At 38.0% G+C, this 27187-nt stretch overlaps 2 protein-coding genes across 2 annotated transcripts in view; one reads left to right on the top strand and one right to left on the bottom strand.

The window, feature by feature from the left end:
- Positions 1–7855, top strand: part of trpc1 (transient receptor potential cation channel, subfamily C, member 1) — a 34118-nt gene extending 26263 nt beyond the window's left edge. Inside the window, exons 11-14 of the mRNA XM_073864195.1 lie at positions 1818–2007; positions 2203–2402; positions 3741–3935; positions 7394–7855. Coding sequence (XP_073720296.1) covers positions 1818–2007; positions 2203–2402; positions 3741–3935; positions 7394–7621 — 813 coding nt within the window. The 3' untranslated portion in view covers positions 7622–7855. The remainder of the gene's footprint in view (positions 1–1817; positions 2008–2202; positions 2403–3740; positions 3936–7393) is intronic.
- A 2356-nt stretch (positions 7856–10211) lies between these two features.
- On the bottom strand, positions 10212–26893 carry pcolce2b (procollagen C-endopeptidase enhancer 2b). The gene is made up of 9 exons (XM_073864198.1): positions 26644–26893; positions 26327–26435; positions 22553–22808; positions 19791–19915; positions 19536–19672; positions 16873–17032; positions 14034–14121; positions 12380–12547; positions 10212–10782 (listed from the first exon to the last, which is right to left on the bottom strand). Exons 1-9 carry the CDS (start codon positions 26718–26720, stop codon positions 10652–10654), a joined length of 1251 nt encoding a protein of 416 aa, XP_073720299.1. The 5' UTR covers positions 26721–26893; the 3' UTR covers positions 10212–10651.
- Between the last annotated feature and the right edge of the window lie 294 nt (positions 26894–27187).

Genomic DNA, 27187 nt, shown 5'->3' with positions numbered 1-27187 from the left:
CAAAACATGTCAAACTGCAACACGTCCACAGTACAACAATATTTGGAAAAACTACAATTTGAAAATACTAAATACATAACGTTATGTACATTAACTGAAAGGTAAACTTCTGAGAACGTGAGGCTGAAAGGCTAGTGAGATTTCCTGTCATGATGACGTCTAAACTCCCCGCCACGGATGTAGTCCCTATTAGCAACTTGTTAGCAACCACCGTTTTTAAGGCACAATAAAGTTTAAAAAAAATCACAAGCCGATTATAACTGGTGTATTTTATGTCATAGAACAAAACGTGAAAATATTTAGAGGTTTTGTTAACCACAGACCTTATTTCAGGCGATTTAGCAAAAACCCATTCAAAAAACCCATAGACTTCAGGGCGAGGGAACCCATAGTGCTAAAATGCTAACTCACTTCCGCGTTTTAGCCTACAAAGTGACGCCATTACTTCGGCACTCTATTTTGAGGCAACTAAAAAAGACTGCACCACTGACCAACTTTAACTTAGTCAGAAGTCAATGGTGCAGTATTTTCTTATTTATTTAAAGGACGGGTTAATATATTCACCTATAGGCGAGCACACAATGTGCATACTCTGCTTATTGACACACAGGGACACAGCAGCACACAAACATGCCAAAAATATGCACAGCTTTCACGGGCGAATAAAGCGAGTAAACTCAAAATGTTCAAGCAATAAACTAGACGCGGTAGATGCAAATTTGACACCTCAAACGTGGCTGGTGTGAACCCACAGTTATGCAAATATGTCCACATAGTGATGCAGTTATGTGGGGGGGTGTCTATCGATACATTTTAGGCAGGCCTGGATCAGCTATCTCTTAAAGATAGAATAAATAATTTTGTTTGAGACTTTGTAACTTTGCCGATCAACACACTAAAGAAAAGGAAAACATGAAATTGCATCATCTGACACCTTTAGCTACTGGGTGAGCCAATGTTACTACAATGCTGTGTCGGGCTGGTCACATGAGCTTAAGACTTGTCAAGTATTAAAGTTGACAAAACCAGACAAACCATCCTAGTTTAGAACAGGACCAGTGGTTTCATAGAGTTTCACTAATATACACCCTGTCCCTTAGAGTTTAATCACACAGGATTTACCCCAGAACATTCAGAACGGGGGTCATTTCATTTTAATGGGGGGGCACACTTCTTTGTAAAGTGAGAAACAGACTGCACAACTAAAACCCATTTGAAATAGACCAACACATGGCTGTCCAGTCTACAACTACAGCAAAACACATACCTTATGCCTTTGTAAAAAAGAGTCTTCAGTTCCACCAAAAATGCAATAATCATAACAATACATACCAGATAGCAATAAACAAATGTAGGTCTGTAGCAGTGTACTCAACATTAATATAGCTAAAGTTGGTGGTTTTGGGGAGTAAAATCTCCATGTACATGGATTATTTTGGGGATGTTTTAGTATTAATTAAATTTTGTTTGATTTTTTTTATATTATTACGTTTAATGTTCCTTTCCTCTGATTTAAATACTGCTAATGAGAGCACTTAGTGCATTATGATTGGGGGGGGCATATATTTTCATGCTATTCATTGTTAATTTGAAACAGTTTTTTAATGGGGACCCCTGACTAGCAGCAAATTGGTAAAAGCTAATGGTGTCCAAAAAAACAAGAAAACATTTTGATCCTGCCAGCGTTCTGCCGGGTTTCCACTGTGAAAGTACATGTGTTTTTCTTTATTAAAGTCTGTTTAAGGTGCTGTTTAAGGTAGTCATTTAAAAAAAAACTCTGTACATCCATGTGGCTAATGTACTTGTGCTTGCAGATATCCATGGGCCAAATGCTTCAAGAGTTTGGGAAGTTTCTTGGCTTGTTCCTGCTGGTGCTCATTTCTTTCACCATCGGCCTGACACAGCTGTATGGAAAGGATGAGAAGGATCCAGCCAGGAGCAAAGATGAAAACAAAGACTGCCAAGGCATCTTCTGTCAGCGGCAGAGCAACGACACGTTTTACACGTACTTCATCTTTCTTATCTCTCTTAGACTGAGAGTCAGGAATGTCAGCCATAAATAATGTTTTTCTTTGGAACAAAAAGACAAAACTTTAAAAAAATTGCTTATATTAATGCTTTATTAAGCTTCAATTTTAAGGTTCCACATGAAACGTAAACAAAAACATTTACCCAAATCATTTATTTTCTACTTTTACACGTTTATGGGAACATGTTATGCCCTCTTTTGGTACATTTTCTCCCTGGCACATGTGGCTTTGTTCGTCACGAGGATCAGTTACACAGAGGAGCTACGTTCATTTGTCGGCGCTCTTATTGTCGGGACGTACAACATTGTTGTGGTGATCGTTCTTACCAAACTCCTGGTGGCTATGCTGCACAAGAGCTTCCGACAAATTGCTGTGAGTGGCCTTTAGAAATGTCAAATATTTCACTGTGCATTTTTAAGACAATTAAGCATTGATGTACACTCATCTTAAGGATTGTTAGGAACACCTGTTCAATTTCTCATTAATGCAATTATCTAATCAACCAATCACGTGGCAGTTGCTTCAATGCATTTAGAGATGTGGTCCTGGTCAAGACAATCTCCTGAATGTCAAAGTGGCGTGGCATGGTTGTTGGTGCCAGACGGGCCAGTCTGAGTATTTCACATTCTGCTCAGTTACTGAGATTTTCACGCACAACCATTTGTAGGGTTTACAAAGAATGGTGTGAAAAGGGAAAAACATCCAGTATGCGGCAGTCCTGTGGGTGAAAATGCCTTGTTGATGCTAGAGGTCAGAGGAGAATGGGCTGACTGATTCAAGCTGATAGAAGAGCAACTTTGACTGAAATAACCACCTGTTACAATCGAGGTATGCAGCAAAGCATTTGTGAAGCCACAACACGCACAACCTTGAGGTGGATGTGCTACAACGGCAGAAGACCCCACCAGGTACCACTCATCTCCACTACAAATAGGCTACAATTTGCACGAGCTCACCAAAATTGGACAGTTTAAGACTGAAAAAATGTTGCCTGGTCTGATGAGTCTCGATTTTTGTTGACACATTCAGATGGTAGAGTCAGAATTTGGTGTAAAAAGAATGAGAACATGGATCTATCATGCCTTGTTACCACTGTGCAGGCTGGTGGTGGTGGTGTAATGGTGTGGGGGATGTTTTCTTGGCACACTTTAGGCCCCTTAGTGCCAATTGGGCATCGTTTAAATGCCACAGCCTACCTAAGCATTTGGGATGTGGTGGAACGGGAGCTTCGTGCCCTGGATGTGCATCCCACAAATCTCCATCAATTGCAAGATGCTATCTATCAATATGGGCCAATATTTCTAAAGAATGCTTTCAGCACCTTGTTGAATCAATGCCATGTAGAATTAAGGCAGTTCTGAAGGAGAAAGGGGTCAAACACAGTATTAGTATGATGTTCCTAAAAATCCTTTAGGTGAGTGTTTTGTGCCACTCCTTGTATAAATTATCTGCCAAGTTATCATTTTATCAGACACACTTAATTATTTTTGTGATTGTTTTGTGTTATGCTCTAGTTAATTCACAAGTTTAATACATTTTGAGTGCTGTGGGTGCTCCAAACCTGGTAGTGGCAAACTTTGTTCTGCAAAAATGTTAACCTCATTGTGGACCAAATAAACTTTTTGTGAGAGTTCATGAAGAGAGTGTGAAGACGTTAACCAGACACTGATCTAATGCAGGGAATTTACTAATGATTTTATCTGCTTGCAGAACCATGAAGATAAGGAGTGGAAGTTTGCCCGTGCCAAGCTGTGGCTTAGCTACTTTGATGACAAATGCACCCTGCCTCCACCTTTCAACATCCTCCCCTCGCCCAAGACTGTGTGTTATCTGCTGGTTAGCTTGAGCAAATGGATCTGTTCTCATACCTCTACAGGCAAAGTCCAGAGACAGAACAGCCTCAAGGTACAACACAGACTGCTGGTTTTGTTAATATGAGCTCATATCTGTCTGTATTTAATAACATTTCATTTTTCTTTACGTTGATTTACTAGTTCTGTAAGATAAGCCATCATTATAAAAGCATCTGTGTACTTGAATATTGGCTACGTGGAATGCCAAACCCTGAAGCCGTATTGAGATTTTAATTTTATCCATCAGAATGATTCTGGTTCTTGTGTTGGCCGATGTTCAGCTTGTGCATTAGTAAATCCTAAAACAACCTAATCCATCTTTACAAGAACAAAAACTATTTTTTCCTCCTACAAGATTGAGTTACAGGTATCTGGCAACCTCATTGGTGTATGTGGTGAGGACATTGGGTCTAATACACTTAACGTGTATGCACAATTTTGTGAGTGAAATGTGCATATAAGTGTTTTTACAAACAAATAATGATTCAGCTAAATATTTCAATGCAATAATCCTGTATACTATATTCACATACTATATAAGTATTGTAATTTATTTAATATATAACTTTAAAATGTCCACCTCCACTCCATTTATTACCCTAAAATTGATGCACCTGTTTGAGGTTGTTAGCTGCATAAAGACACCTGTCCACCCCATACAATCAGTATGAATCCAACTACTAAAATGGCCAAGACCAAAGTGCTGTCCAAAGACACTACAGACAAAATTGTACACCTCCACAATGCTGGAAAGGGCTACAGGGAAATTGCCAAGCAGCTTGGTGAAAAAAGGTCCACTGTTGGAGCAATCATTAGAAAATGGAAGAAGCTAAACATTCCTATCAATCTCCCTCAGACTGTGGCTCCATGCAAGATCTCACCTTGTGGGGTCTCAATGATCCTAAGAAAGGCAAGAAATCAGCCCAGAACTACATGGGAGGAGCTGGTCAATGACTTGAAAAGAGCTGGGACCACCGTTTCCAAGGTTACTGTTGGTAATACACTAAGACGTCATGGTTTGAAATCATGCATTACACGGAAGATTCCCCTGCTTAAACCAGCACATGTCCAGGCCCATCTTAAAGGAATAGTCTACTCATTTTCAATATTAAAATATGTTATTAGCTTAAGTATTGTTGATACATCCCTCTATCATCTGTGTGCGTGCACGTAAGCGCTGGAGCGCGCTGCGACGCTTCGATAGCATTTAGCTTAGCCCCATTCATTCAATGGTACCATTTAGAGATAAAGTTAGAAGTGACCAAACACAGCAACGTTTTTCCTATTTAAAAGTAGTTATACGAGCAAGTTTGGTGGTACAAAATAAAACGTAGCGCTTTTCTAAGCGGATTTAAAAGAGGAACTATATTGTATGGCGTAATAGCACTTTTGCGAGTACTTTGACTCGCCTGAAAAGTCCGCTCCCCTTCTCACTCTCATAATGGGAGAGGGAGGGTGTTACTGTGCCGAGTCGAAGTACTCCTAAAAGTGCTATTACGCCATAAAATGTAGCTCCTCTTTTAAATCCGCTTAGAAAAGCGCTAAGTTTTATTTTGTACCACCAAACTTGCTCGTATAACTACTCGTCTTAAATAGGAAAAACGTTGATGTGTTTGGTCACTTCTAACTTTATCTCTAAATGGTACCATTGAATGAATGGGGCTAAGCTAAATGCTATCGAAGCGTCGCAGCGCGCTCCAGCACTTACGTGCACGCACACAGATGATAGAGGGATGTATCAACAATTCTTAGTTAAGGTAATAACATATTTTAATATTGAAAATGAGTAGACTTTTCCTTTAAGTTTGCCAATGACCATTTGGATGATCCAGAGGAGTCATGGGAGAAAGTCATGTGGTCAAATGAGACCAAAATAAAACGTTTTGGCCATAATTCCACTAAACGTGTTTGGAGGAAGAAGAATGATGAGTACCATCCCAAAAACACACCATCCCTACTGTGAAGCATGGGGGTAGTAGCATCATGCTTTGGGGTGTTTTTCTGTACATGGGACAGGGCGACTGCACTGTATTAAGGAGAGGATGACCAGGGCCATGTATTGCAAGATTTTGGGGAACAACCTCCTTCCCTCAGTTAGAGCATTGAAGATGGGTTGAGGCTTGGTCTTCCAACATGACAATGACCCGAAGCACACAGCCAGGATAACCAAGGAGTGGCTCTGTAAGAAGCATATCAAGGTTCGTGGTGTGGCCTAGCCAGTCTCCAGACCTAAACCCAATAGAGAATCTTTGGAGGGAGCTCAAACTCCGTGTTTCTCAGCGACAGGCCAGAAAACTGACTGTGTGCAAACCTGGTGAAAAACTACAGGAAACGTTTGACCTCTGTAACTGCAAACAAAGGCTACTGTACCAAATGTTAACATTGATTTTCTCAGCTGTTCAAATACTTATTTGCAGCTTTATCATACAAATAAATTGTTAAAAAAAATCATATATTGTGATATCTGGATTTTTTTTAGATTATGTCTCTCACAGTGGACATGCACCTACGATGACAATTTCAGACCCCTCCATCATGATTTCTACGTTGGAGAACTTGCAAAATAGCAGGGTGTCCAAAAACTTATTTTCCTCACTGTATATATATATTTTTTTTCACATATTAGGATTAATATTTATAGATACAGATGTGCATAATGAGAGGTCCAAACAACAATTACTAGACCTATTATTTATTTTATTATACAGATGCACATCTCTGGTGAAATCATATTAATGGCCTTTGTTATCCCAAGGGCGTTTTGAGAGTTTCATCATAACTGCCCCCATCCTAAAAATTCACCACTTCAGTATCCCAAAATTCTAGATTATAGCTAGAATATTTAACCCCAGGGTTGAGTCAAATATAGACAAACCCAATCATTGGTTTAAATGGACCCTGAAAATATTAACGGTTGGGTTTGTTCATCGTTTACTAGCCCCTTAAATGAAGCAATATAAAAAGCTTGCACATGATGACAAAGAGATATACAAGCATTCTTATTCTAACCTTATTCATCAAATCTGTGCCAAGTAAAATAAATGAGGAAAACGTGATGTTCTCATTCAAGAAACTAATATAAAATTACCTACACCTCATTATATCAGCTTTAGCCTGGTATTTACATTTAGTTTTAAAAAAAACCTTCTGAGGAGCATCACAGTCGTTGGACCATTGCGTAAGGGGCAGGGTGTAAGACTGAAGAGGATGCACAGTGTTTTTTTGATTCAGATGGAGTTACAATCCATCTATAAGTTCCAAATATATCCAGTTATGTCAATTATGTACCATTTCTTTTAACAGGAAAGCTTGTATAAGTCTGTCCACTATAACTTGCATCACCAGACAATGAAATTTTATTGGGTCCAAGCAAACATTTGGTAAAAAATGTGTAGCGACCCTGATGATGGATCCTGGATCTTTGGCTAGGCTTTATTCTGGCCTTTACATTAGTGGTGCATAAAATGAGTATGCTTTATAAGATAGTGTAACCCTTTCATTTGTTTTCAGGAATGGAAGAACCTAAAACAGAAGAGAGATGAGAATTACCAGAAGATCATGTGCTGTCTTGTGCACCGCTATCTGACTTCCACACGCCAAAAGATGCAAAGCACAGACCAGGCCACAGTGGAGAACCTCCATGATCTGCGTCAAGACCTCTCCAAGTTTCGCAACGAAATGAGGGACCTTCTGGGCTTCCGCACCTCCAAATATGCCATGTTCTACCCCAGAAGCTAAGCCATGCCTATTTAGTAAATGCTCAGCATGCTAGGCAAATCTCTTCTTCTGTTTCTTGGGAAGATATAAAGTGACAAAAATCATCTTGGGACTCTACTGGAATCGTATTACATTGTATATTCTACGCCAAAGCCTCCAGAACCATAAAAGTTATGTAATATTCTTGCGCCCTACTTGTTTTCTAATATTGTGAAAATTCTTTTCAAATAAATAACATTTACTATGAAGAAATTATTTATATATAACATTGTTCTTGGTATTGAGCACCTTTTAGAGTGCTTTATGCTTTTTAGGTATTTAAAGTACGTTGCCAGAAAAAAAAATGATGGTCCCAGCTGTCACTGGGGTGGTAGCCTTTTCAAAAGTACACCTTTGCACCTAAAGTTCCTCAGAGGTACATATTGGTACCAAATTCTTTTTTTACAGTAAGCACAAACACAGTAACAACCATCAAATTGGTTAGTAAATATAGCAGCCTTATACATTGTACCTTTAAATACCTTTGTACCTTACCCAAAATAACCCAGCAGAATTTAGGGGCAGATCACACAGAATGTGTTTCTGGCAGGCGGCTTTTTTGAATGGTTTTCGATAGGCAGTGAGCATTATCTGCACGGAACATCTCCCGTTTTGGCCGCCTTCCGTGCCACGTGTTTTTGCCATGGAAAGTAAAGAAATGGACACAGCGACCCCATTGAATTCAACGGAGACAAGTGAAGTTAATTAGAAGCATGCACTTAATGGGGGTCAAGCGTTTACTGCGCACACTCAAACTGAGCTTAATGACGTAGATGTCACGTGAGCAACCTGTCTGACAATTGTAAGTTTTTTAATAGCCGTGCCACGAAAAATCTGAATCACCCACCGAATTTTGCAGAGACGGCGAGCGTGAACAGGAGCAAATTTTGTTAAGTATTCTGATTAATAATCTCCCTTGAGTTTATGCCTCCACGTCCACCCGATTGCCTCATAAACAGTAAACGATTGCCTATGAGCTTTTCTTCATGTCCATATGGTAATTTCTCTACTGTGCAACAGAGAGTGGAAGGTTATGACGCAATAGTTAGCCTATTTTTTACAAAAACTGCTTCTACTGGGCCATAACGTAAGATACAAGGTAATGTAGCCTTTAATACATTTTCGTGTTTCTTTAGAAATAATTAATGGACAAATGGAGTCTTTAAACGCCTCAGATGTAAAGTTATTCGCTGTCAAAGTGACGCCAAAATGAATGGGAGTCAATGGAATGCTAACAGCCCGGGGAAGCTTCAATAAATATGAAACCCTGCCCCCCTGGTTTTTGTAGGACGGCTCAGAGCGGAAAAGCGCTTAGCGTCATCTGCGTTTTTTTAACCGTCCAATCGAATGAGGGGAGAGGCGGGCCCTCTGTTGTAGTGACATAAGTTTACAGTCATAGATATGTACACTAGATGTCACCTTGGCTACGACAGTTCATTGGACCGAATGCGTCAAATAGAGCCGCCATCTTGAAACAAGGGAGCCCCGCATCAGCGTCATTGTAGGCAATAGTGTAACAGAAATTAAAATCACCATAAATCGTCATGAATGCGATTTTCTTGGTTTTCTTTTGGTTCGCTTCAACAGTCAGACATGTATTTAGCATTAAGTTCAAAAAAATTAAAGTTTTGATATTATGTAAATCTACTTTTTCTAAGTATAATGCATAGTGCTAGTAGGCCTAACATCCATACGCAGCACAAGAGTCCGGCATCGTCCATGAATTCGAAATACAGGCGGAGAGAGCAGCTTTACCTAGATACTTCCTATGACAAGACCCCTGTTCCAAGATGGTGGCGGTTTTGACGCATGCTTAGAACCCCAAGGCGACATCTAGTGTATCTATCTATGGTTTACAGTAACATGCTTCAATATTTGATTGACAGGACAGCTGCCTCTGAGATTGCCTACAGTAGCAATATAAAATAAGCATTGCACTACTCTTTTCTAAAGTCACTTAAATAAAGGCTGTGCTGTCCACCTTAGATTTTCAAGCTTTAAAACGCGTTTGGTTTGACCGGCCGCTTAGAGTGTATACTGTATGCTTAAACCTTCATACTCTGTATTGTAGGCAAGGCATTTTTGACAAACTTTTCTGTTGTAGTTTAATACAAGTGGCAGAATACATTGTACCAAAATGTATTATATTCATATTTATCCACCCATATTTAGATATCAACATCTTGTCACAATCTACAGAATGTACTGTACCTGTGGTCCAAGATGCTGGGATAGACTCCAGCCCTGTGACCCTAATGAGGACAAGCAGGTTTAGAAAACTGATGGATAATCATGTCAGTATTCATACTGTAATTTATCATGAGACTATTTAATGCAAAAACAGGCTATTTAAAATGTAGTAAATTTTAGCATATTGGCTCTGTACAGTAAGTGCTCATCAATGAGTTAAATGCTGTGCCCTTCATAGTCAAGCACTCTGTGCCTCAGGCAATTTAAGAAAGATGTTCTAACATGACCATATCAACTACCCAAATATTTCCAGCTTTGAAATCTTTTTACATTAATCGCAAAATAATATACACACACCAAAATAAACACAAAGACGACAATATCAGTGACAAAACTGATAATGGACTTTATTTTCTTTCATAAAACAAATAATTTATAACTTAATATAATAGAATTAGCTTCTATGAGAATTTTTTTTAGAGTAGACACACAGTAACAAAATCCAGCATGATTTTAGAAGACAAAAAGGTGAAAAGATAATGCTGCTACAAACAACTGTCTTTCAAAAACCACAAATAAAGTTTCTGTAACTTTGCTATTTAATCACAAAAAAATACAAAATAAAGAATATCTTGGTCTGGATGGTGTGCATCAAAACACCAAAATCTTTACATTCTAGTTTCTGTCACTTTTAAGCCATAAGAAAAATAGTCATGAAAAATATGAATAGAAGAGAGTCCATCCAGGGCTCCGTCTTGTGCTTTAAAAATCCGAAGACCCTACTGTTGGGTCATGCAGTAAGTACGACGAGTCTTTGATAGCTCAGCAGTGTTTGTTCTTTAGCATGTTGAAGTCCTTCTGGTTCTTGGCCTTGTAAGCCATGACGAAATGATTTGGTGCGATCATTCCACGTCCATCCTCATCCGAATGGCCCATGAAGATGTAGTTCAAACCTAGTGACACCACACAGAAAAAACCTGAATGCAGTGACGTGAGCGGCAGAACATTCAGGAAGAGCTTTCCATCAGCATTTCTCTGGGGCCTTACACTATACTCCATATGTTTATTTAAGTAATAAACATATGGAAGTAAGATAAGTTGTTTGAGAGATATTCTGACAGTGAGTTTCGTTACTTACCATTACAAGCTCTGTTTAATGAGCATGATGCATCTGTAAGATTTGTTCTGAGAGTACCTTTCACATTATGAAACTTTACACAACTCTGTTCATATAATAGTTTATGGTGAACAAGTCTGTTGAGCTTCAAAATTTGTTACTGTTGATGATGGTAATAACAAATAAATAATAATAGAAAAAATGTCTTTTGGTAAAACTCTTCCTTTAAGAGGTTTATAAATCGTACAGATTTTAACTTAATTTCTATTTTATTTCACTATATATGTACAACAATAAGAGGACTATCTCACCAAAACTAAAAAGATAAAATGAAATGGATATTATGTAGATCATACTGAACCTACTGACTGGACATTATCTGTAGCATGCTGTCAAAAAATACAGTACCAAAGACATCAATTCTGATATATCCCTCCATAAATAAACGTACATATGACGTGCAGTTTATGTACAGTGTGTTATAATAAAAAATAAAACTAAGTGCATACATTTTAAATTTATCTACTAAATTAAAAATTCTACCTGCCAGATCAAGTCTGCCCAGTCTCACGAAATTCGTTATATAGTCATGTAACCCTTTAATACTCTCTCCGTGATAATATCACGAATTTCCGTGTTTTTTTTGTGATTGTATAACGAACTGTTTTTGTATGATTATCACGTATTGGTTACTCAACTGTTTTGCCCTATTTTCTTACTATTGTCGCTTCGGTTTAGGGTTAGATTTACATAAAATGACATCCCTACCCAAACCCAACTCTAACCCCAACGCCAGGCGACATTTAAAAAAAATAAATCAGAAAAAATAGTATAAACCAATGTATAAAGTGACATTCTAATGCAAGCACCAAATCTGGCCCTAAACCGAAGCGGCAATGGTTTGAAAATAGGAAAAGGCAATTGAGTAACCAATACGTGATAATCACACGGAAACAGGAATTCGTTATACGATCACGAAAAATTCCTGATAATGTCACAAAAAAGAATCAAAAAATTACGATACCTTATGAGACTGGGTAGGGATGGGTAGGCTAAGTAGATTACGCTTAAAGGTGTGGTGCGTGATTTTTGATTAACACTTTGGATAAAGGAGTCGGGCCGAGTACAAAAACACACTTGTAGCCAATCAGCAGTAAGGGGTGTGTCTACTAACCGACATCGTTGCCTGGGTTGCGTATGTGAAAGAAAAGGTCAAAGGCGGCAAAGAAAGGTCCAGATTCTATTAGGTATTTTATTAGGGTAGGGGCGTGTTTGTTTAGGTGATTTCTAATGTCAACATTGGCTTTCAGAGATCATGCACCAAAATAGTACATTTTGTTTAGGTTTTAAAATAACATTAATATAAATAACATAAAATTGTCACCTTTAATGAGAAAAACTAAAGCTAGTAAGTTAAATACGCAGGCACTTACCTCGCCTGACGTAGGGACATTTCTTGCACAGGATGACAATCTTAGTGCTCATGGTTTTGCCAGCCTGTTGAATGGCTAGACTGCCCTCCTTGTAAACATTGATAATGGAGATGGTGGCGTACATGCTACCTCCACGTGTTACAGCAGTTATGACCGTTCCCGTTATTACTAAAAGATGAAATACAACAGAACAGCTTTAAAGACCATATCTTTCAATTAAGGTTAGATCTATACCAAAAATGTATATAGTTTCAACATCAACATGAAACGTGTGTGCCTACAGAAGTCACAGTGTTACACTATACGAGAATGGCAGAGAGCAATGATAGATTTAATTTTAACATTTTACCTAGCAATTATTTACTACCAATTAATACTGTTCCAAAAAGGTTACAATCTGGTCCCTTGACAAGAGGTGTGTAATACCAAAATAAACAGAATAAACCAAATAAACCAGAGCTCCTAGAGGTGTACAACGTGTGGAGCGAATCACAAGCAAGTAACCCTAACACACAAAACATTATCCCACTGTCTCTGAATAATGTATGATTCACTACATGTTCCTGTCGTTTACGTTACATGAACTTACGTACCGATTGCCAACAAAACACAGACATTTTAAGCAGTTTTACTTACCGCCTGCGACTCATGGCTTGGTTGTAACCGCCCCATTTAATCAAAATCCACCAACAAGCACACACGCACGAACTCCACTGCTACCCTGGATAAACAACCTATATCCATTGTTTCCATAATGCTGGGTTCTTTGGGAATCTGAACATGCTTAAATTTCCCTCACAGGCAACAACACACTTCGGATGACGCTGATTTCGTGTCAGCTCTTGGTTGGTGTGTGTGTGTGTGTGTGTGTGTGTGTGTGTGCTATTCTAGTTAAAGTGCCCATATAAGGACTTCCAATGTACTTCCTGCACTGAAATCGCATATAAAAAATAGAGCCAGATTGTTACGCATGAATCTTTCATGTTCGAAGAAAAAGCTTTCTGAAACTTGTATGAATCCTGGGGAAGTGCATTCGGCACGGAAATACTCCTTCATACGTCCAACTGCTTTTTAGCAATCCAACTCTTAAACAGTGTTACTCTTAAACAGTAGTACTCTACTGTTTATCAGATTCCAAAGCACAGTTAAGGATTTAAAAGCTGAGTTGATATAAATGCATTCAAATTTAGACTTTGTCTCCACCCACCATAGGATTTCCTCACATGCAAATCCAAGTAAACTAACAGAAATCATAATTGAATATCTGCATGACTCTGTAAACACGTTGTGAATGTGGACATTGAAGACCTGTTCCAGGGGTGACTGTGGCCTCGACTGAATCAACACTCCCATTTACAAACACTTCACCCACAGAGCACTGCAGCTTATTTACACAAGCAAACACACAAATCCACTGTACGCAATAGCCAAAAATGCTCAAGGAGACTTTTGAAAAACACCAGTAAACCAAAGATAGCATGCTGGAAATAGTTACGAAACGGCCAAGATTATAGACAACGTGTAAACAATCGATGTTTGTTTCCACTTATTCTGATCTTATCTGATGGCCACTTCCTACAGTTTCCCGCCTCACTTTGCACTTGTGTGGAGTTGTATGCGTCTGCATGTGTCAGCAAAAAATAATTTCTCTTACCGAAGTTACTGGAACAGTAGTGGCTCTCAGGGGTTCCCTTACGTTTGCATTTCTGTTGACACAGCGCTGCTGAATACTTCAAAGGTATAGACGCAAGCAGAGATAGCAAAAAAATCCTGAAAAATATTTCTACTGTAGTATACACACAACAACACTTCCTAAAATACATTGGGCCTCATTTATGAAACGAGTGTACGACAAAAAACTGTGAATACGGTTGTTTCCAGTGCAAGACTTGGCATTTATCAACGGTGGCTACGATCGTATCTTACATCAGGTTTCACCTCGTGTTTTCGTTTAAAAAATTAGATTTCTGCTTAATTTTCTCCAAAGAAAAAATACCTTAGTATTCAAGTAAAACTTATAGCAACTCCTGTAGTTTGCGCATTAAAGCTTTAACAACTTTAAACAGCCATCCAAGCTTCGAAATAAATGAGACTGCATTTAATTTACGCTGCTCCCTGCTTGAGAGAGGGAATTTTACAGTCCGTCTGAAGAGAAAGACAAACATAATTTATGTGGTTTGTCATTAATTTACTAATTCTACCTACAGTGTTATGTGCAAAACCTGTAACGAAATTCACATACAGTATGATATTTACATGTATTTCTATTTTTATGCAGAATATTTCATCATAAAAATGATTATACTACACATCTCTAATATGGTGAATTGTGTATAAATAGATGTAAATCATATATACAATAATAATATAATAAAAAACTACAGTTAGATAATTATTCAATACTTGTATAACAATAACGTTAATATTTAATTATTTGAAATTACAATTTTGACGTTTTTGCTGTAGATCAATTTCTCTTCAGTAATCTGGCTCCAAACTGCATTTTCCTGACTTCTTTGTTTGAACTTAAAGGGTCAAGTTCAGTATCAATGAATACGTGCACTGCCGGGTAACGTTTTTTTCATTTCGGGGCGAGACTTAATTTATATGGGCGTAATATTCAAATTTTGTTTCTCAACCAACCAGTGGGCCACTTCATTTACAGGTTGCCTGGAAAAAACAAACTAAAAAGACAAATACTGAATTATTTGAGACCGAGTAAAAATCATAACACAAAGTTAGGCAAACACCAAGCAGACTGTCGGCCACCAGGAAGGTTTTGAGCATTGTCTTCTAATGTCAGTCACCATCGCCTTTTTTGGCCAATTCAGCATTTTGTATCGGCGATGGCGCTCATATGGGAGTCACATGATTCTGATTGGCTGCTCGGCTTACTCCCTATTCGGACGGGATTAGTTTTACAGGGGTAGATGGCGTAATGTAATTTTACCACAGGACGTCTGTAATATTGATGGTCAATTCGGACGGGATTAGAAATCTCAGTAAAACATTCAAAAGTGAGAGGGGTAACTTGATTGCGCAGCGCGTCACCTCTCATCGTCAAGTGCACATTACCTTGCTTCCTGATATCACATGTGTAAACAACATGACACAGACGAGAAAAACACGAAAAACTGTGTTTAATTTCAATTTGGGGAGAACGTCAGTTTCAGAAACAGTTCCGTGCCTCTGAGAAGTAAATTCGACCTTTTTTTTTTTTTAAAGTTTGTGTCGTGTTATACAGCTGGTCTATTCGGACTGGATTAGTATTACCTGAGTTAATTTCTCCGGACCTTTTTACAGAAGGTAAAAGTCGCCGTAATCTTTACTGACATTGTCCGTAATATGATTACTGACATGGAGCATTAGGAAAGGACTAAAATCACTGAGAAACTCTGATAAAACTTGCTTTACCCCACCTCTTTATGTAAAAGTAATCCTGTCCGAATAGTACTTTAGCCAAGCAGTGCAAAGTTAAAGTTATCTTATCTCACGCAGACGCAAAAGGGAAGTGTTATTTTTCCCCCATCCGTTTGGTGTGTACCGACCTCACAGACGTCACAGTTTGCACTACTTTGTTTGTTGCCGTGGTTTAGTGTGTAAAACCCTACAGTCCAGAAATGTAAAGCTCTAGCATTATTTGTTTGTCAATGTCATTGGTTTGATAACAGCCAACCAATATCTAGTAAACAACATGCCTGATGTTTCATTAAATTAACTTAATTATGACAAATAAGATATTGAGATGTGGGCTGGGGCCAATGCTTTTGGTTTTATGTACTGTTGTAGTGCATTTGTTAGAAACGCAACCAAGCATCATTAAAAAAGGTTGGAAAACAAATTTGTATTTTTTTCCCAAAATATTTTTGGAAGAACAAAACCACAGCACTAAACAGATGATAAAATTTGTTTGGTGTCAGTGACCAATAACCATGAAATGAAATCTTACAACAATAAAACCAGATAAATATAAGTTTAGCAAGCAGGCAACGTGACCAGAGATAATAGATGTCCTGCTCCACCTTTCATGGATAAGCTTTGCTTTAAACTGCTTGGCATCAGCGTCAGTTTACTTTTCACAATCTTCAGTCAATCCATCACATTAACTGGACTGAACACATTTTTGTAGCAGATGCTGAACACTGCATCATCTGACTGTGAATAGGTGCCAAAAAACTTCATCACTTTTATGTGACTAAATTCATCCCTGCTACAAAACCAAGCACGGCTGGTGTGCTGTTTTGTGCCTTATAGGATACTTTGAAACATTTTTGTAATGATATGCATGCTAAGGTCCATACTACCTTATAGTATAGGTCCTATAGCTCTCAATGGCAATTGCTATGTCTATGTAAATGACCTTAGTACTGGAGACATTTTTTTTTTAGGCAGTCAACCAAGCTACAAATGCCATGTGACAATGACATGCTTAATTGCAACTTCAATCCAACTCCATAAGCTAATATTAAACTCAGAAACTACTACTTACGTATGGGTCTGGTGGTAGTGGGTGGTGCTGTTGTGGTTGGTGCGACAGTTGTGGCGGGAAGTTTCTTTGGTCTAAATTTGTAATGACCGATAAAACCATCTGCTGTTAAACTCAGATCAGAGAGAAACTGAATGAAGAGCTGATTTCCCTCTGAAAACACAGGCCTAAAAGATACACAAAACATCAGACTAAATGCATATAAAAATATACTGTACATCTAATTATCCATACAAATACTGATATTATAAAGTATTGTGCAAATGGCCACCACCAGTCATGCAAATATTAAAAGACTAAAAAAACTATCCATTTTTTTCTTTGCTCTCTTTATTAAGATACAAACAGAAAATGAAAATATGATAATACTGAACTCTTTTGAAGAGACTGAAGTTCTAAAGTCATTAGCTTAGAATTAGAACTAATGAAGGTAGGATGAAACGTTTTTTTTTTTTTTTGAAAGCAGAGGGTGTGTTCTTTCATCTGATATATTGTTTGTTTATATATTTAAAGAAGAACATTTTCTGTAAGGCATTAAACTTTTGTGAAAATCATGAAAAATGCTGGCGCTGGCTGGCAACTTTTTTTAAAACGCTGGCGGGGAAAGAGTTAAATCAATGCTAAGACGCTATTATGCTACGTACACACCAAATGCGGGGCATCGCATTATTCGCTCTAGATTACTCGCAGGATTTAACTTTGTGTCATGTGAATTTTTGCGACGCGTTTGAGGCGAATAGCATGTGTTTTCGCAGCAAACGTGCCGCCCATATCATGTCATTCGCATTGCCCCACACGAGGACACATCTGATCGTGTTTTTTGCGTTGACTTTGTATGTAATCTACTCACGCAAAACGTTGAACTCGCATCTGGTGTGAACCAACAGCTAGGCATCCTGCTGCGCAAATGGCGCGCTCCATGCGAATTGAGCGTTCCCGCGAGAAGCGCGCAAGTAGAAAAATCTGAACTTCGGCAGATTTCCGCACCACAGTTCAGCAGCAGAAGTTTGAAAAAAAGAAATCTAAAAAACAATAACGAAGTGATTTATAAAGCTTCTTTGGTGAGGAACTACTATCTTCCGCCACGGATTTGAAGGCCAGAATAACAGGTCACCCCTTCGGCTGTTCGTTTGAATGTCATATAACTCAATAGATGTTTCTCAAAATTACCATTTTTTGGTCACAAAGTGTAGTTTTAAGATTATTTCAGGCGAGAAAATATATGTATAATATTCAAATCTGCGGTAGATTAGTAAAGATAGCGCCTATTTGAACATTTGCTTAGAAAGATTCGAACGTGAGATCCAGATGCGGCCAGGGGTGTAAGTGTTTGCTTACCCCGCTGACTACAGCCTGATCTCGGACACTTATAATTTCCTGCTAGCTCTGATGTACTCATGTTTGATGGTCAAAAATTAGATTTTATTTGTTTTGGGTTGATCAAACCAGCAGTATTTGGTCTCATGAATCTATTACTTTTTTCATTTATTCAGATTTAGTCTTTTTGTTATTGTTTTGGTGCGAGGTAAAAGTTGAAGATTTTTAGAATCCGCCATTAGAGGGCGCACAATCAAAACAATAACACTGACGTAGATTAAAGAAACTCCGAGGCAGCGTGGAATTATGGGATTTGTTGTCTTTAACTTAACCACTGATGGCCATCAATCAGACAGGAACAAGAAATCATGTTATCGGATGAAATAATCAAGTTTTATAAATGTTGCGTTTGATGATGTGGCAGTGTATGCACACGCATTTTGGTAACGGAAGTATGTTAAGAATCAACAGTGAAGCAACACAGACAGAGAAAGTTATTTTAAAAAGTTTACTTTATCAAAATTTTGAACACAGCTACCAGATCCGTGTATTACAGTGGAGTGGATAGAAGACGTTAGCAGATGGCCAAAAATAAAGTTGCCAGATACATACTGTATACGTATATTAGTATATTATATTAGTGCAACCAAACGCAACAACCAGACATTTTGATGCTGGGAAATCGTTTTAATAAACTTTCTTAGTTGCTTACACGTTAGAACCAATGGGGAATAACACCACTTCTGTTGCCAAAATGCGCGTGCAGGCTATTTGATCACGTTAGCTGTAAAAGGGTTTATAGCCCGACGGACGCATACTTATTACTTAATGGGCACTTCGGAAAGGGCACGTGTAAACAGATGCTCCAGATAAAGAGAAAATGATTGTTTTCATTGCTTTATTCACCAAGTGTATTTTAATCGTCCACAAGATGTGACATTATTGCGCTACTCCCTCTAAAGTTTACATCCAAGAGCTTTGATCTTCAAATGGATTAGGGGATAGGGATAATCACTTAAAATTGGGATTCACAGCCTGATTCACAAGTTAGAAAACTTATTGAGACACACTAAAGTGTTTATAAACAGCGTTGTGATGTGTGTGTGTGACCATCCGCTCTGGTGGCACCTTTGTCCATGTCACAGATATGTAAGCGTATGACTCAAGTGTTTAAAGAAGCCTCCCTCATTTATTCTAAAATGACCAGTAGGTGGTGGAATCATACAAACGGTGAAGCGTTTACTGTTATGATATCAGTAAAATATTGCATGGCTGGGAAGGGCTATTAGCCAATCAGATTGGAGAGCCAGAAAGAACTGTTGTATAAATACATTTATATGCATATATACATACGCCGGTGGACTGTCTCCACAGTATTTTCCAATTCTTTTGGCATCGTTGATTTCTCCTCCATTAAAAATCGCTACGTAATCATATCGGCAGTAGTTGTCCCTCTCCACATCAAACTTCTCAAATTTCAATTCTATAATCTGTGAAAACAAACCGTTTTAGTAATAGACAAATCCCAATTAATTTACATTATAAAGCACAAAGTATAAAGTACCAAATAGCTGAAAGTATAATACTAAAATGACAGAATCAGTTCACCTGATTTTTCGGTGCCACTATATGCCAGGAACATGTGACTCCCGCGGGATAGTCTTTATCTGGCCAGTTAGGGGTCTTAAAGGTTCCTGAAGGCTTAACTAATCTCCCACCACAATACTGATCTCCTGTAAGCATCCAATCAGACAAGAATTTAGGAAATGTTCCCTTTAAACTCCACAGGAGCAACACTAAACATAGACCAAGCATGAGGTCGTTCATTCCTAATTAAAAGGAATGCATGGGATAATTACACAACTCTAAAATTACTCGAAGATTGCGCTTTGCTATAATCCTGTCATTATGAGAGATTTTATAACATGGTCAGTCCCAGCGTGGTAAATGCTCTGTTGAAAGGTAGATCATGTGTGGGAAGAATGGACTACAGATGCACATACTTCTTTATTTATTTATTTATTTTTTACGCCATTCCAGCATCTATGGCTATATTCATGGCGAAAACCAGTTAATCCATACACAGGTTGGGGAGGGACAATTTGGTATCTTCAATTAACCTTACTTGCATGTTTTTGGCCTGTGGGAGGAAACCGGATTACCTGGAGTAAACACACGATGACACAGGAAGAACATCCAAACTACACACAAAGGCCACATGCTCTGCCGGGGCTCGAACCGGGATTCTTTTTGCTATGAGGCAACACTCACTAAGCCACTGTGCCGCCCCGAGAATTGTATTTTTTCAATTCAATTGTATTTATATAGGGCTTTTCACAAAAGGTAATTGTATCCAAGCAGCTTTACATTAATAGAAGCAGGGGAAAACACAGAAAAATCGACAGACAACATAAGTAGCAAAATACAGCGGCTTTGGATAAACGTTACAAGCGAGCGTGTTAATGATGTAACGTATAGAGGAGGGTGCCAAGTTAAGCCAATGTTGGCTGACTCCCCAGGGTTGAAAAAAACAACCCTAGGAGAAAAACCTCCTGCATTTTTAGCAAAGAGGAAAAAAGTCCTAGGAGGAAAAAACCCTTGAGATTAAACAGGTTCTACCGGTTGGTCAGACATCGGCTGGGCATTACATTGAAGGACAGTCAGAACGGCAGCCAGAACTGGGTCTGTTTGTCTCAATGTCCTCGGAATCGATGACAGGGTTCCCACACCTTAGTTAACCTCAAATTCAAGTACCTTTCAAGGACTTTCCAGGTATAATACCCTCAAATTCAAGGACTAAATGTGGGGACAGATTTCAAGTGAGAGCATGATTACATCATGTTACCTTTTAAGATATATTGTTACAGTTCCCTTTCGAGGGAACTCGTGTTGCGTCACTGTGGTACACTTTGCGGACGCCTCCAGGGGTAAGTGCGTCTGAATATGTATATCAAATTCAACCAATGGTAAGGCTTAACGACAAAGACAGGGTGACGCGAGAACCAGGAAGTATATCACTATGTGAAATATTGCCAAAGACGGCGTTACAGGGACACAGGAAGTATGGCAAGGGAGACGCAGCGTCTTATTCCCTTCTCATTGAACAACAGTTACATACGTATCCCGAGACGTTTTCATGTGTCAAACACAACTATGCAAATGAGCATTTAAAGCGAACAGTTTAGCACGTGTGCTTAAAAAGTCTAGACTTTTTATGATATTATCCTACACTACAAAGGGAATAATATGGATTTTTCCCAGAAAACTTTCAGCACTTTCAATGACCTGTATCTATGTATGTATGTTTTCAAAAACTTCCCAGAGCCTTGAATTTCCCCCCCCCCAGATTCACAAACTTTCAAAGATTTCAAGGACCCGTGGGAACCCTGCATTGAGACAAAGTCAAGAATTTACACTGACTTTACAGACAATTTGTAATTTTGGATCATTTAAATATTTCACACTGTGATTCAAATCACTTCTCTTTCAATTTTGGAGTTCATGAACTTTTGTGTGATTAAAAAAAAAAAGATAACGTCTGTGTTCTGAGATGAATGTGAAGGCTGCAGGCTCTCATTGTTATCAACACATATCATAACACCTACTGATGTGACAAAAAAACACGCAATACATTCATCCAAGCAGACGTCTCGTCAGTCATACAGAGACTATGTGAGCAAGTCGGCCTTTGGGGGTTTAAATCTATCAACTGAATCCCTGGAAAAACGTCTGTGAGAAATTCCACGTCAAACCATGAAATACACAGCAATGGACTCTAGCCGTCCAACACTTCCTGAGTTCTCAAAATCAACTGTCAGACCTTGCATAAGGCAGAGGAGAAAATCTTATTTCTAAACAAAAGTAAAACCAGATTTTTCTTTCCTTTGTCTGAATCAGCAAGCAGTTTTTGTGAATTATTAAATATAATCTATTGTTTATACTGGGATATTGGAAATCCATTTATCTTCTCTGGCATCATGTTGACTCTTAACCCTTTTGAGAGAACACAGATGTTCAACAGCTCTTTACAGCTCAATAAAAAATATGACCTTTGCCCTCTTAAATGCAATCCATGCCTAATACAATTTAAATTGATTTGTGTCATATTATTAAAGTAGGTTTAAGAAGGGCTGTATGACGGATTATCCGTTGTCAAATAAACTTCGTTCACTTGGTAAAGACAAAAACCTCTAAGTGTAGTTTACTTATTTTGATAATTTCCCTGCCACAAACCATTTTTTACCAGCGTCTGTTTACTGCATAATAGCCCTTACACCACAAATACAATGGATAAGTGGTTTTATGATAAAATTATTTTAATTTCCCATTTAATAAAGCCACTATAATGTCATAGAGTTGCTCTGCCTCACCTCGTTCATGTGGGTTGGCAGCAGAGTACACCGCTAGGAAGCCACTGCCAGCTGTGTTGGCATCAGATACCATCTGTATAAGCATCTTGTTGCTTGTAGAAACAAGAGCTCCTGGTCTGAACGTCCCACAGAAGCGGCCAAGACGCTGAGCATTGGCGTGACCGCTGTAAACGTCCACATAATCGTACCTGCACAGGTTATCACTCTCCAAGTCAAGAAATCTGAATGAGAGGACAACCACTTTGCCATCAGGAACCTGCATGAAACAGATATTGTTTATGATGTTACAAGAGATCAAATAAGACACTGGTGAGAATACCATATCTTGTGATCAATGTATATGATTTACCACATACTATATTCCTTCAACACGCTACTTTTCTTTTTAGTATCTCTTTAAGGATTAGTTTACACAGAGAGTAGTATAATAAGTACATAATCGTCCACATGACCTGTGCCGTATTCCAAGTCTCCTGAAGTCATACAATAGCTTTTTGTGAAATTTTAGTCAATTTTAAGTCAGCGACAACTTAATGGGGCGGTTTCCCGGACAGGGATTAGACTAGTCCTAGACTTAAACACTTTAAAGAGCTCTCCAAACTGAAAACAACTTGCACTGACATATCCTAAAATACATCAGGGCCCTTTGTTTTACCTCAAAATGCACACAGGTAATGTTTTTAGTAAGGCAAGTTTGTTAAAACTAGTTATATTTCCTAATTAAACTAAGTCCTAGTCCTGGATTAAGATAATCCTGGTCCGGGAAACCGCCCCAATAAGTTTAATTTAACAACAACATTGAGTCTTAGTGTTCATTATCAGATTATTTAAACCTACTGGTAGAATTGTTCCTAACAGTTTTATAACAGTGTGCAACGTTCCAAAATAAAACATTTATTTTTTTACATTACTTACATATTTTGCTGTAATAAAGCCTTTAACTAAACCACAGTTTAGTGTGAAACAACCTTTCAGATAACAAATACAAGGTCAATCTCTTTATATTTATCCTACTTTATTACATGGCGCTATGGAATGCTCAATTCTGATTGGTCAGTGGGGACGTACCAAGGTTTGTTTTTCCCAAATAACAAACGTCTGAAACTGATAACAGCCTCATTCTTATGCTATGAGCTGTCTTAACTGCGGTTTACTAAAAATAAATTCAACACAAATATGCATAATAAATAACATTAGACAAAGACATTATGTTTGTCACGTTTAAACCTCTTGTCTTTGCTTAGTTAGGAATTGCTTTTTCCCTCGTGAAAGCTTTGCATTTCTTAGAAAAAAAAGAATATATATATATATAGTACTGAGCAAAAGTCTTTGCCACCATCATCAGCTTTGTTGTTTTAGCAAAGTTTTAATGTCTATCAATATTTATTTTTCACTCCTTTTTAGGATACAAACAGTAAATACAGGAAATATGTACACAAAATTAAAAAAGAATATCAAAATCAAAAAACAACTTTCAAAACTAAATGCCTTTTTAAGACATCAGTCAGTATTTAGTGACCTTTCTTGGCACGAAACACATCTTGAGCTTTTTTTAGGAGACTGAAGTCATTTGATTACTTAGAATTAGAAATTAGGAATTCATTTTATTTAGGTTTAAGAGATCCTGCAGCTGCCTGCTATAGAGGGTATGCACATGACGTCACCGTCGGCGAGAGGGACTGCGGTTAGGCCCACTGAGTGGCAAAAGACAGAGCGGCAGCATTTGAGTACGGTGTGACATCGGCGAAAACACAGTGAAAACGCGTCAAAATGGGAAAAAGCTGTTGTGCGATAGACTGTACTAACAGATTAACAAGAATTCGGAGCTATCGTTTTACAGACTGACAAAAAACACAGAAAGGAGAAGTAAATAGACGTTGGAATTAACAATCAACAGACCACAGGTGGGTTGATAACTTGCTAGGGTCACTATCAAGCAGAGGTTTGATTTTCTACTTATAAGTATTTTTCAAGTATTTGTATTTTATCTGTGTTTTTCTTTAGAAAACATACATTCCAAATCATATTATCATAATTTTTACATTTCATAAATAATATGTTTTTGTTTTAAATTTAATATTTAAGTACATTAACAAACTTTTACTCAAGTAAAAGTACACAATGTTAATGTAATTAGGTATTAAATAAATTTTAATGTACAATATTAAAGAATACACAGTATGATTATATGCTTTAGAATGTAGTGAACTATTGTTTTCCCCAATACAAACACCATAATAAAGCACAGATGCTTGGAAAATGTAACTAATGTAACTAAGTATTGTCCACCTCTGCCATCAAGTCCAACTAAATTCAATTTAAGCTGATAATAGTCAGTTTTACTAGCCTTTTCGCAGCACCTGCTATGAAAACCAGCCATTTTGTTGAACGTTTGCCACTCAACGGGGCGAGTTCCCGCGTTGTCACGTCAAAAAGTGACGTCAATGCATACCCTCTATTGCTCAAGTGGAAGGTGAGTTTACTCTAAATACTTGACACTTCAGCTTATACTTTTAATACTACATACACATTTCCTGTATTTTTGGTTGTATTCTAATAAAGAGATAGAGAAATAATTATATATGATTATACAATTACAAAAACAAATAAATATATATATTCAAACCACTCTGGTGTGGCATGAGAGTCAGACGCTCAAACAAGGAGGCTAAAGGCCATGAACTCTTATGTCTGTCGCTAGAGCACTTCTTGAGGTTGGGGAGTGAGGTTTAATTTAATTGCACAGCTATCACAGACTTGCTGGCCTCTGTTACAGAAACTTAATAAATCAAATACAGAACCTGAACTTTACATGCCAGAATGCATTCCTTTGTGCCAGATAAGCAAAAACACTTTTGCTTTCCTGTGTCATCCTGGGAGTTCCCCTCAATTAACGACGGTAGTTTCTGATGTCTCATCCTCAATGGTAATATTTCTTGGATTTGTTTTGTGACGGTCCTGTAAAATACGATGATATGCTGCTTGGAATCCTCTTCATTTATTATTTGTCTGAAATAAACTATTGATTCCTTACAAAATGTGGAAAATCCGAGTAAGGATTAAAAAATGATCACGACACAACCTAGATGCTCTGTCATATTGATGATCATTAATCATGGGGGGGGGGGCACATTTTGTAAAAATAAGTGATAGCACTGTCTTGAGTCAGTATTAAAACATAGTAGCATAATAGCAACTGTTGCCTTAAGCCTATGCATGTTAAAATAAAATGGAAAATAAATAATCTTTGTTAGTCCCAGGTCACCAACTGCATCTCTAAAAATGGAGGCAGTGCAATAAAATGCAGGAATGAGTCTGGTGTTTCCACAAAGGATGCAGTGTGGCCAGCAGCCAAAGCAAGCACACATTACAACCACATACTTGCATACGATTCTTGCTGTGACTTTCTATTGCATCATCACGGTGCTTTCGAAACAGCACTGTAATGAAAATTCTTGAATTTGTTATTTATTTGTATCTGTTATTTTCTGTGATTACTTCATCTCCAAGTGCTTAACAAACAGATTCAGTTCAAACATAGCACTAAAGATTATTACAGCCTAAGCCAGAATGCTTTTTTATTTGTATAATCATGTGTCTGAAAATATCTCTGTAAAACTTTAACACTGTTCTTTATCTGTCTTGCTTGCACCTAACTTAATTCATTCAAAACCTGCAGCTCTTATTTGTTACATTCAGACAAAGTGCGTCTCATTTACAGCCAGCATTCCGCTATGTATAGATAATAAATATAAACGAACTATTAATACTTACTGTAATTCTCCATACACATTTGGTATTGGGTGGATAGACTCCAGGATAACCCTGACTGCCGATAACACCTGAATCTCCTGTTATATTCCCACCACATGTGAAGGTCTGCCTAGAAAACCAAATGGGAAAAATTTAGCTTCGCGAAGCATCATTCATGTCTGCTGTGGAGAACTTGTCATGAATAATACTGCTTTCACTTGAATAGCAGATATTATATAAATATCGTGTGTCGTGTAATATCTGAATTCAGGTGAGATTCATGCACAATGAGTTGGCATGAATGACAGTGTATGCGAGATTGAAGTAAGTTACAGTACCTGTTTTGAGACTGAGCTCGGACATGCACCAAGAGCAGCAGACCACAGGAGATCAAGGCACCGCAGATAGTCCACATTGTGAGATATGACAGTGGATCAGACGGTGTGTTTGTCTGTGTCCAGCTGCATTAATGATATTGTTGTGCTCCGTCTATACTGAAGTTTTAGAGGCAGATAAATACTGCGTTTGCCTGTCCGGGAGCAAGCAAGACAGCTGCCAGCGATCAAAGTCATGCAGAGAGAGAGAGAGAGAGAGAGAGAGAGAGAGAGAGAGAGAGAGAGAGAGAGAGAGAGACCTGCCAAACATACAGAAAAATATACAGAAGGAATATAAATGTTCGCGTCATATTCTACTCCAAAATAAATACATTTTAAACTACAGTTTTTAATTAAAAATGCGAAATATAATAAGAATAAAGTGAGTCACACCAACCTAACTCATTCGACAGGTAACTTATGAAATTAAAATTGTGGATGCAAAAATTAAAACATTTGTATGCTTACAGTAAATGCACAAACTGAGGTAACTGCTAGACATAAGGCT

Source organism: Misgurnus anguillicaudatus, chromosome 25, assembly GCF_027580225.2.
Source record: "Misgurnus anguillicaudatus chromosome 25, ASM2758022v2, whole genome shotgun sequence".
NCBI lineage: Eukaryota > Metazoa > Chordata > Actinopteri > Cypriniformes > Cobitidae > Misgurnus > Misgurnus anguillicaudatus.
The sequence above is the reverse complement of the archived record's forward strand: the minus strand, read 5'-3'. Positions and strand labels throughout refer to the sequence as shown.

Coding starts and splice junctions, on each gene's coding strand:
- pcolce2b (XM_073864198.1), bottom strand. CDS start 26,720: ATGTGGACTATCTGCGGTGCCTTGATCTCCTGTGGTCTGCTGCTCTTG. Junction 26,436..26,643: donor CGAGCTCAGTCTCAAAACAG/GTACTGTAACTT, acceptor TTGGTTTTCTAG/GCAGACCTTCACATGTGGTG. Junction 10,783..12,379: donor ATGTCCCTACGTCAGGCGAG/GTAAGTGCCTGC, acceptor TGGTGTCACTAG/GTTTGAACTACATCTTCATG.